Source organism: Manihot esculenta, chromosome 10, assembly GCF_001659605.2.
Source record: "Manihot esculenta cultivar AM560-2 chromosome 10, M.esculenta_v8, whole genome shotgun sequence".
NCBI classification, from domain to species: Eukaryota; Viridiplantae; Streptophyta; class Magnoliopsida; order Malpighiales; family Euphorbiaceae; genus Manihot; species Manihot esculenta.
In genome coordinates this window covers 21782153-21794404 of record NC_035170.2, presented here as the reverse complement: position 1 = coordinate 21794404, position 12252 = coordinate 21782153, and the positions used below count along the sequence as shown (strand labels likewise).

The window sequence follows — 12252 nt, the reverse complement described above, 5'->3', positions numbered from 1 at the left end:
ACAAGTTAAGTCGGCTTAAGGGTTCATCCAGTGATTATCGGGGGAATGCAGAAAAAAAAATTCTGATGGAGTATGTGTTTGCACATAGGAAAAGAAGTCGAACGACATGCTAGCCATGCCTTCCTCTCCAGTTTGATAGTAATTGTAAGGAGTTGAAGTAAATGACTGAAAAGACATAGAAGAAGGCCCTGGTACGCATCCTATATACTGACTGTAATAATTATCTCCATAAAGAGGCATGTGTGAAGATTGACCTAATTCTGTATATGAGCCGTATGGATGGAATGCAACCGGTGATGGTATCTGCTTAACATCAGGGTTTGGCTTAGATCGTGAAATCTCCACCTTCCTTGATGACCTGATAATTTGGTGACGATGTCGTGGAGGGATCCTCAAGGAGGAGGGCGTGTCATGTACATCATCTGGAAGTGGTTGGGAAGGTGAGACCAACTGTGGAGGTAGTATTTGGGAAATACGATCAAACATATGAAGTGCATGAAACATCAAATTGACTGCATTTCCTATCTTATCCATTATCGGGTGACGAACTTCACTTGCCCATAAGAGGCAGTTCTCCATATTATCCTCCTGTAAAATGTACTTATTAATATACCAATCCCAAAAGTTAAGTATTATAATTATTTTTGTAACTAATAAAGAAATACAATATTATCATAACGCCGATTGATGTACCCTTTTGAGACACTCACAATCCTTATGTACCATTCTATATATTGTGAATGGAAATGTAAAGGTTGGATCAGAGGATTATTGCCGATAATTCGTCGGTGTCTCGATTCTCAGAGTGCTATCCAATGTTGGCGTTCGGTCATCCAGTTTATGGTAAAAAATGTTAATTTTATTTCGGATATATCATCTGTTTGACGCGGTGGTTGCGGCATGGGTTGAGAAAACCCAAACCGTTGCAACACTTTGTCAGGTTAATGTCACTCTACAATATAAAAACAAATCAGTGGCACAACCAATCGCCATATTTGTCTATCTTGTAGACAGCAATCTAGCATGACGTCTACCACATTATCATATAGTATGATTCCCATATAAACTGCTAGATAAAATAATATAAAATGTTAAAATTATATATTTTGAATTGACATGTAATTAAAAGATTAAGAATAATTCACTTGTATTTATATATTTTGAATTTAAATGGTTTGCAATTTTTTTAAATAAAATATGAAAAAATAATTTTTATAGTTCATTTCTAATATTTGATATTTAATTTTATTTTTATTATTAATGTCTTATTTTGCTGAAGTAAAATTTACCTATTTTTTATTAATTAAAATAATTTATACGTTGTCTCTTATACTTTTATTTTATTTAAATTACAAATAATTACCAAACACAATTTCAATTAATAAGATTTCAAGAAAATATTAATATTTTTTGATTTAAGATAACATAGTACACGTTTTAAAATAAAAAAAAAAATTAAAAATTTAAAATATTAACAACTAATTAAATACATTATAAATTAACTATTTTTTTCGAATATGCACCATTCCCTTATTCGTTTAGCAAATTTAAATATTCTTCCCATTTTCTATTTTAAATAATTATACATATTCGCTTTATAACTTATATATTTTCCTTCTCCAATTACTAATATATCAGTTAGTATATTCTTAAAATTATATAATAAACAATTTAATATTAAATTAAACTGTATGTTTATCTTTTTGTTTTTTTTTAAAACGGGGATTGAAAATTGGAAAACTATATACTTATCTCTTATTTTTCTATTTTCTCTCGTACAATATTATTTTTTGTAAAATGAAAAGAATATTTTACAGCTGTATCAAGGTATAAGATTCAATTTTTCATAAATATAAAAATAAAAATTTATTAAATTATAATAATTTTTTATTTCAAATTTTATTCAAATAGTATCTAAAATTTTAAAATAATATAATGAAACCATTTCAATCAAAATATCAACTATTTTTATATTCTTACATGTTATAATTAAAATAAATTATTTTTTATAAACAATAATCGAACCATACAATATATTAAAATAAATTATTCTGATGATTCATTCTTTCTTAATTTATAGATTTCTTTTCCTATTTTCTCCATTTTATCTTTAATTAAAACTTGCGAAATAACATAAATATAGAATGAATGAAAAATAATTTGAATAGATTTAAAAAAAAAAAAAGAGAGAGAAAAGAGTATTAGCTATAAAAAAAAGGATGGAGCTGACAAGTAAGATGGTGCCGAGAGGGAGAGGCCTTCAATTTAAAGCGCCCAGCCATGATTTGGCGTCAAAGTCGGTGTCCTGTCAAAGAAGCGCCAGGACGGGCGCGTGTACAACATGCCACAAGCAGCCAAAAAAGATACCACCTGTCACCCAATTCTAAATTCCTAAATATTTTTTCACCAACTCAAATTTACAAATAATATTTTTCCACCTACCCCAAAATTACAGATAAAAATAACTGTAACCCTAAATTTACAAAAAAGCCATAATAACTGCTCCACTTCCAGTCTACCACAAGCGTGGACTCTGATCAGCACCATGAGGTCTTACCCTCCACCTCTACCCAAACCCACCTATCCTCAACCGGACGACGACACCGACCCATTATTCCGACCGGCTACCGCCTCCGTCCTTCCCACCGTCCGCAAGAAAGGAACCGGGGTTCGGGCCTGGCTCCTCCTTGACAACACTGGTCAAGCCCAGGTTGTGGAGGCCGGTAAGCATGCCATCATGCGCCGCACCGGCTTACCGGCTCGTGACCTCCGGATCCTGGACCCACAACTCTCGTACCCATCTACAGTATTGGGTCGAGAAAGGGCTATTGTCATCAACTTGGAGCATATCAAGGCGATAATTACGGCCCAGGAGGTTCTTTTGCTAAATTCGAGGGACCCCTCCGTTACGCCTTTTGTTGAGGAATTGCAGAGGAGGTTGTTGTGTCATTATAACGCCACTAAAGCCCAGGTTCTGACTCTCATTTTTAACGTTGATTTTAAAAAAAATCGTGTTCTTTTCTTTGTTTACTTTGTGAAGTGCCTCGTTTGGTGCTTATATGTGGATGACTGGTGATTTTGTTTCAATTGCTTACTTTACAATTCTGAAGTGCTTAAATTTTCCTATGGGTGTGTGTTTGTTTACTGAGAATTCATTATCTGCGGGGATTTGGTGTGATTAATGTGTTGTAGAAGTTCTATTGGATTCTCTAGTACCCAATTCAGGGTTTTCGATCTCCTTTTGTGAGAAGAAAGCTATTGATGGGATTTGGTTTTTGAAAGAGTTCTTTTATTTTCTAAGGATTGTGAAGAATTGTAGGATAGGAAACTTGATTTTATTGGGAAACATATCTTAGCCTGCATTATCAAGTTGACAAATTTGTTGGTACTGAATTGGAAATTTGTTATTTAACTTTAACTGGTCAATGAAGATGAACTATAAAATGTACTGGACAGTTTGTACTGATTGATCTTGAACTAAAAACTTGGAATTAATGCATCCTCCCCAAGTAAGAACTGAACTTGATGAACTCTTTGGTCCAATTATCTTATGGTTCACATACTTGAGCTGCTTTATATCCTCTTTTGTTAGTGTAATGAGAAGTTATTTTTTAAGGAAAAAGCCCCTTTAAACCCTTATAAAATAGTCAAATGTTCACATAAGCCAAACACTATTTTTTAGCCCAAAATTAACTGTGTTACTTTTAACTATCATTTCTTTTCAAATCATCTTCCACAATGAACATAAAAAAACAAGCAGCCCTTTCCACCAATATAACTTAATACACCCATCTTTTCTTCTATTCTCATCTCTCAATCGCTGTCATACTTTCTTAACAATCCTCCACCTCCATTAATGGCATCCTCTCTAAATACCCCACCTGCAAGTCCTATCATTCTCATCCTCTCAACTATTTCTCTTTTCCTTCATTCATCTCTCCATGTTTGATTAATGCTTGGTTGCCTCTCCTTCCATTACTCTTCTTTCTTCACTCTCTGCCCTTCAAAACTAAGCTTGTTGAGTTCAAAAACTTCCATAAGAAATTCACTCTTCTTGAGAAAGAATTTGAAGGATAGAAGAACAAACCAAGGACTAATTTCATAGAATTAGAGCAAAGATAGTCGGAAGAACGGTTTTAACGTTTGTCTATCATGTGGTATTCACTTGATCCCATTTTGGCTAAATTTAATCTGAATTAAATAATTATTTGACTTATTTTTATTTTTTTAAATTTTGAAGGATGTTAATGGACAAAAAAAATATTGACCAGCGCTTAAATGAACATTTGACTATTTCTTAGGGCTTGAAAGAGGCTTTTTGCCTATTTTTTATTAGTTACTCATGTATAGTAGGTGTGTTACTGTAGCTGCTGTCATAAGCGTTCCTTGTATAAATACTCTTGTACAGTTTGTTGGCAATAAAACAAACTTTTTCCCAACTCTGAATACTTTCACATCTTTATGTGTGTGTGTGTATATATATATATTTTAGAAGAGATTACAAAAAACTACATGTGGTTTAACATATTTTTAAGTAGGGCCTTGTGATTTAATCTATAACAAAAAGACTCATGTGGTTTCACGCCATCACTTTAAATTTGCTTATAAATTACAATTTACTCCTTGATATTTAGTGAAACCTACGTATTAGTCCCTGTATTTTTTAATTTAGTCCTTAAAGTTTTATTTCTTAAAGTTTTATTTGATTGATAAAATAATCTCTTAATTTAAACTTTATATTTTTATTTAAAATTAATCCTCATATCAAATTGGTTCTTAATTAATATCATTACTAATAAATTCTTACATTTATTAATCTTATAAAAATTAAATAAAAGTTATATTGTAACACTGTAACAAAAATTAAATAAAAGTTTTATCATTTCTTTTGTGCCTAATTAAATAAAAGAAGGGAAAGTTAGACAAAAAATCATTCTTTGAGCTTGAATCTGAATGTATATTGTGCTAAGATCCTTTGATTTAATTTTTATTTTGTTATTTTATTGCTAAATATAAGATACTAAAATTTAATAGACTTGGAAGATTAGTTTGTAAAAATTATAAGAACTTATTTAAAGGCAACTATAATTTAGGGATCAATTTGTAAAAATATAGTGATGAAAACTAAAGAGACTATTTCATTAATAAAACAAAACTTTATAACTAAATTTAAATGTGGGGACTAAATTATGTGTTTTACTGAGCTTTGAAGATTAAAATGTAATTTACTATTATTGAAAATTAATTTTAAATGCCACATAAGCATTTATTAACCGCATTAGAGGGAAAAACTCCATTTTGCTTCAGAGTGAAGCCACGTGATTTTTTTAGTTATAAATGAAATCATAGGATCCTACTTGAAAAAGACACTAAATCACACGGTAGTTTTTGTAATTATTCCCATATTTTAAAATTAAACTCTATGAATCTTCAGGTGCCTTGAATCATATGCTTGCTTGTTTGTTATTTTTGAGTTCTCTTTATGTTGAATTTGATGAAGATTCTACTCTCCAATAGTGTATTGTAAGTTTTTCCTATTTAGTGTAGGATTTTTATTCTTAAATAGATAGAGTAATTTATGTTTGGCCAATTAACTCAAATAATTCAAATATTTTGGTCAACTCACGATTATATCCTAAACCTTTAATTTTGGACAATTAAATCAAACCTTTAAGATTTGTCACGATTTTATCTATAAACTCAAATTAATTTTGACTAAAATCTGAGATTGCCACTCTGCCATCTTACTTGGTGTTTTTATTATTTTTTAATTTATATTTCTTTTCTTATTGGCTAAAATAATTCAAACGTTTTTATGGATCCATGTTTATATCCTAACCTTGTTGGACAAAATAATCTATACTTTTTAGAAAATTCATATTTATATTCTAATCTTTCAATATTGAATAGTTGCAAAAACAAGTATGAAGATACTTAAAAAATCAGTAGTCACATCATTAGTTAATATACCGACCGACGGATAAGAAAAAACCAAATTGGTCAGTGGTCTTTTCGCAGTTTTGGCTGTAATGAAGAGAATAGAACCTAAACAAATGGTAATAAAAATAAAAATAATGAGTAAGGGAGGGTAGTTTGGAGAAAAAGACAGTTACAAAGAGATAAATAATTGTTTTCTTCTCCAAACTAATTTTACATATTACTTCTTTCTTTGTTGCCACTCTATTTATTTAAATTCTATCATCTCCTTTGCAACTAGAGCTGCAAAGAAAGCTGCAGACCAATTTGACTTTTTTTCCTATGCCGATGCCTTGGTTAAGGATGCGGTCGTTGATCTTTTGTGTGTTTTGATAATTGTATTCCCACTCTTCAAGATTTGAATATTAGAATATAAATATAAATTTGTGAAAATGTTTGATTATTTTGTTTAATAGATAAAATGATTGGGATATAAATGTGAAGTTATAAAAAGTTTTGGATTATTTCGTCCAAAAGTCCAAAAATATAGTTAATTAAAAATAATTAAGAAAAGTCACTTGGGATGACATGTGGCATTTTTTAAATTTTGGTCAAAATTGATTTGGGCTCATGGATAATATCGTGACAAGTTTTAAAGGTTTGGTTTAATTGTTTAAAATTGAAAGTCTAGGATATAAACGTGAGTTGATCAAAACGTTTGGATTATTTGGATTAATTTGGCCTTTATATTTTTGTATTCCTATTTCGTGGGTGAATTCCTTAATTGATGGTTTCATGCCATATTTCTTTTGGATCTTCCATTATAAATAAGAAAGTTTTTAAATAATGTTGGAAACAATTGAATGAAGATGTAGTTCTCTGAGATTTTGTCTCCATAGACATAGCTGAACCACGTAAATCTTATTGTATTATTTTCTTTTTTATTATTTATTATTCTAACATTTACACTATACAGGAGGGCTATGGTGCTGATTCAAACTGGAAAAATCTGTGTGATCCTGAAGAGTCACAATCAAGGGAAAATCAAAAAAGTTTTACAGGAAGCATTTCTCATTCTCCAGACCTTGATGAGGGAGGTAAGGTAGATGGTAAACCAGGGCTTGAAAATCGAAGTGGATCAAATGTTCTTCCATTTGAATTCGTTGCATTGGAGACATGTCTTGAGGCTGCTTGCAGTTGCTTAGAAAATGAGGTGAGCATTAATGTGTTCTAGTTTGATAATTTATAGCCTCTTTCAGTTGGTTTCTGGTTTTCATCATTCATTTTGTTTTCCATGCTTAACCAGGCAAAAACACTGGAACAAGAGGCTCATCCAGCATTGGATAAGCTGACTTCCAAAATCAGTACTCTCAATTTAGAGCGTGTCCGCCAGATTAAAAGTCGTTTGGTTGCAATAACCGGCCGTGTTCAAAAGGTTTTCTAGTCTATTGGGAAAATTATTATTCGGTCCCTGTGGTATAAGAAAACTTATTAATTAGTTCGTCAGTTTTGAAAATAAATTAAATGTACTTGAGGTATTAAAAAATCTATTAATTAGCATTTCAGTAATTTTAGCTGTTACCCTCAATATGGAGCGACTAATTTTACAAAACTGAGAGACTAACTAATGAGTTTTCTCGTATCATAGTGACTAAACTAGAGACTAATTAGTAGATTTTATAAAACCTTATGGACATTATAATGTATTTTTCAAAACTGATGGACTAACTAATGAGTTTTCCCATACCACGAGAAATAAATAGTAAATTTCCCTAATCTATTATGAGTATCGAGTAATAATCTTGTTGTCTCAAACTTGTAATGCCTCTTGCTATGTTATTATGCATGACTATGCTTTCAGGTCAGGGATGAATTGGAACACTTGTTGGACGATGATGAAGATATGGCTGAGATGTATCTAACAGAAAAGTTTATTCAACACCTAGAAAATTCTTCCACTACATCTTTAAACGAGGGAGGTGACATGGATGATGAATATATTCCAGTAGACTTGGATGATGGGTACCTAATAATATCAACATCCATTCGATTATGCCATCACTTCTCTCCAGTAATTTGTTATACTCTCTTCTCACTGGGAATTCTCATTTTGTTGAATCAGGATTCCTGCTGAAGTCTCATTGGAGGCTCATGGTGCTTCTACTAGCAGAGAGGGTGATATTCACAATGCCGACAATCCACAAGGTCATCTGTTTAGTGCTTCTCATACTCTTAGTAGGGGAAGCCATGGGACCCGTACTAGTACCACACAAAGTGCTATTAGTAAGCACCTTGATGTAGAGGAGCTGGAAATGCTACTGGAGGCATACTTTGTACAAATTGATGGTACACTGAACAAACTATCCACGGTAAGCAACTTGAACTTCGCACTTGGTTTGTTGGCTTTTCTAGAATTGGAGGAAAAATGAGTATGTTCATTGAAGTTGTATGAAAATCACGAATCAGCCAGTTATAGTAGCTCGGTTGAATCAGGTATTATCAATGGCAGCTAAATTATTCACTAATGTAACTCAATTACATGGTTCTTCTGATGGTTGTATAATTATTATGTTCCCTTCTGATGAAATGGGAAGGTTTTGGACATAACTTGAAGGGTGTGGATTTAACCATTCCCCTTTGTGTTGAGCGCTTGGCTGCCTGTGATTTTGCACACAAATAATCAGCAGTGTTTAAGTTCATTTTCTAATATTCGAGTAAATGTTCTTTTATCGATACAAGTCAATGATTTATCACTGTTTTATGTTGCCCCGGTTGCATCTTGGAAGCTGAGGGAGTACGTCGATGATACAGAGGACTACATCAATATAATGCTGGATGACAAACAGAATCATCTCCTTCAAATGGGCGTAATGCTAACAACAGCAACCTTAGTGATCAGCTGTCTTGTTGCTGTTGCTGGTGTTTTCGGCATGAATATCAACATTGAATTGTTCAATGAAGAGACAGAGATGGGAATGCGAAAGTTTCTATGGACTGTCGGCGGAGGCTGTACTGGGAGCGTATTCCTGTATGTAATTGCCATTGCCTGGTGCAAGCACAAGCGGTTGCTCGAATAACTGAGAGGCTTGCCGGAGGAGTCAATAAGATTTAGTGGCTGTTGTATGATATTACTGCGATTAAATTCTTGCACAACTTGCTCTGCATGCCCATGTCATTCATGGTCAAGTTTCTGGGGGAAGAAGTGGAGAGCTCTCCCCATTGTATAATAAAAGAAAACTATTATTCATGTTGTATTTCTATAATTACAAAGGCCTTCATTGTAATAACTTCGCCATGCAGCAATAAAACAAAAATGCTTCCTTCTAATTATGGTTTTCAAGTTCAGAGGTTCTGGTGATTTTAATTTTTTATTTATTTTTTACTTATGGGTCGTTTTAAAAGTGAATAGTTTTGAGTATATAGTTAAAATGTTTTTGAAGATAATTAAATCAGAAGGATATGAATGATTGTTAAAAGAAAGATAGTGTTAAAAGTTGTTTTTTTTTTTTTTGAAATTATGAGGATAATATATCGATGAGCGATAAAGGCATAATATATAATTATAATTAAAAATATTAAATTAAATTAAATTTATATAAGTTAATAGTAAATTATAATATAATTTTTGAAATTTTATTTAAATAATAAAATAATTTTTAAATATATATTTTTATTACAATAATGTCATTTTTTATTAATTTCATTATATACTCTCTATTTTCACTTTTATATAACACAGTAAATATTAATAAAAATTTAAAATAAAAAATAAATTTTATAATTTAAAATATATAATATTTTATTTTATTTAAAATATTATTAATAAAAAATAAAGTTTTTAGATTTAAAATAGATATATATAATTTATAATATTAAATATAAATATTTAGAAAATAGTTTAATATATATTATTTATATGTAATGTTTTATATAATAAAAAATTATTTAATATAATATATTTGTATAAAATAAATTTAAAATATATTTAATTTAAATATAAAATTTAAATTAAAGAATTATATATTTTATTAATAATATAAAACTTTAAAAATTATATTATAATTTATCATTAATTTTTTTATATTCGATTTAACTAAATAATAAGAAAAGATTTAGGTTTATTATTTAAAATTTAAAGTATTCGAATGTAAATTATTATAAATATTTAAAATTTTTTTCCAATATCTCTAATATTTATAACTTCTTAATTTATACTAATTTTGTTTTAAAAAAAATTATAAGTAAAAAAGAAACATTAAATTGTTTATTATTTTCTATTTATAATTAAATTTGAGTAACTTAGAATAAACAATTATCAATTATTCCCTATTTCTATCCTATGTTCTATAATTTTCATCTATCTTATTTTTTAACACATATTTAAAAAATATAATTTTTTGTATTAACTTTTTAATTATATATATTTTAAATATATTAAGTTCTATTAAATACTCAAATTTTTTATAAATAAAATATAATTAAATAGAATTATGATAATTAATTTATATGTTATAAAAAAATACAATAATTTTAAGATAATAAACAAAAATTATATTACAGAGGAATTACAAGTCAATTATCAATATTATATGTTTTTCTAATATTAAAAGGGTATATGTTTTTCTACTTCCACAAACTGTCTGGGCCTCTGAGTTCTGTTCTACTACCTCCGTTTCTTCTTTTCCAAGCTGTTCAAAATGAGTAACTTGTCAGCTGCCCTATGTTTGGATTACTCTGATCAGAATCACAAGCTTCACTCTTGTCTGTGTGTTCTTTCACCTTCACCTCCGGGGGTAGGATCTGAAACATTGGCAGTTGAATGAACCTTATCCTTGTTAGTTGAAGCAGTGTGAGTATCGTATCTATTTCCATAGGGTCCACCTCAGTCTTTATATGCTGTTCATTTCCTGATGATGATAACATCCCATCGTCCAAACGCATAACTACCTGACCCTCGAAATTAGTATATGAATCAAGCTTATTATTCATTTCTACAACTTCATCACCAACAAGTGCAGGTGCAGACTGATGAGACGACACCAAGTCTAAACCTTTCGGGCTGTGAATTTCAATGCTCACAATTGCATTTGTGGTCTCTACTTTACCTGGATCTTTCTGCATACTAGCTTTGCTCAGAACCAGTAACTTGTTCATCAACTCCCATCTCTAGATCAACAGTTGACTGAGCCAGAGCAAAATCATGAGGAAGCATCTGGTCTGACGACTCTTCAATTACTAATTTCTTTTCATTTTCAAAATTCTTATGCACCTTGTTCTCAGTTGCCGCAACTTCACCTCCAACAACTACTTGAGTTGGCTGTTGTGAAGATCGCAAATCTGCAAATGCATCACAGTGATTTTCAGTGCTTTCATTGGGTGTCTCAACCACAGCGTGCAGTTCTTCCACTGAAAACAAAAATTTTCATTAAAAGCGTCAATGTCCATACCTTCAATGTTCCAACATGCGATCTCCTCATCGTCCATTGATGAAATTTTGCCATCAACAACAACTTGTGTTTGTCTAAGGATTTGGAGGTTGGATTAGTAATGGCATCTTTTTCTAAATCTTTTTCAGAACTGGATACAACCCCTCCACAGGATCAATCCTATGTGTCCCCTCCAAAACTGTTTCAACTTTGGGATCTAAATTTCCAATATCAGTTGTCACGGCAGCTTCCTCCTTAATATGTTGAGTCTAGCTTGAACCTTCCTTGATTGTTGAAGAAGGTGCAACTGTAGTTTTGATTCCTGGATTCCATGCCTCAACATCCATCGATGAAATTTTCCCATCAATGGCAACTTGTGTTTGTCCATCCAAGCATTTGGAGGTTAGAGAGGGTCGGTTTGATAGTGGGAGGAGAGTGCATCGGGAGAAGAGAATAGAAGAGAAGCTATTACCACAGTTGGGTGATATAGCAAGTGAGCATGTGAAAATAATAATAAAAAATTATGGTTGACATGTTACATATAGAGGAACACACTCTTCTGGTGCTAATTTGAAATTTAAATAAAAATTTTAAAATGGGTAAACTGTAATTTAGTCCCTCTAGTTTAGTGAAATGTAACCTTTCATCCCTCTGTTTTAAAAAATCTTCAATTTAGTCACTGTAATTTTTAAAAACTATGCCATTAGTCCCTCCCGTTAGATTTTTAGTTCAATCACCGTTAATTTTAGTTAAAAAGACTAAAATACCCATTCTCTCTCCTTCCTCTTCCTCTTCCTCTTCTTCTTCTCTTTTCCGATCTCCTTCTCCTTCCTCTTCTTCTTCTTCTTCTTCTTCTTCCCGATCTCCTTCTTCTGCTTCTTCTTCTTCTCCTTCTTCTTCTTCTCCGTCC

At 31.1% G+C, this 12252-nt stretch overlaps 1 protein-coding gene across 1 annotated transcript; it reads left to right on the top strand.

The window, feature by feature from the left end:
- The first annotated feature begins 2495 nt into the window (after nt 1-2495).
- Nucleotides 2496-9243, top strand: LOC110625004 (magnesium transporter MRS2-3). Its single transcript, XM_021770484.2, has 6 exons — nt 2496-2971; nt 6893-7129; nt 7223-7351; nt 7778-7938; nt 8039-8285; nt 8703-9243. The coding sequence occupies exons 1-6, from the start codon at nt 2546-2548 to the stop codon at nt 8991-8993; spliced, it is 1491 nt and encodes a 496-aa protein (XP_021626176.1). The 5' UTR covers nt 2496-2545; the 3' UTR covers nt 8994-9243.
- The last annotated feature ends 3009 nt before the right edge of the window (nt 9244-12252 follow it).

Bases quoted from the DNA above. Each gene is read 5' to 3' on its own strand.
- LOC110625004 (XM_021770484.2), top strand. From the start codon at position 2,546: ATGAGGTCTTACCCTCCACCTCTACCCAAACCCACCTATCCTCAACCG. The intron at 2,972-6,892 runs GTTCTGACTCTC...TACACTATACAG, and splicing joins ATAACGCCACTAAAGCCCAG to GAGGGCTATGGTGCTGATTC. The intron at 7,939-8,038 runs GTACCTAATAAT...TTGTTGAATCAG, and splicing joins CCAGTAGACTTGGATGATGG to GATTCCTGCTGAAGTCTCAT.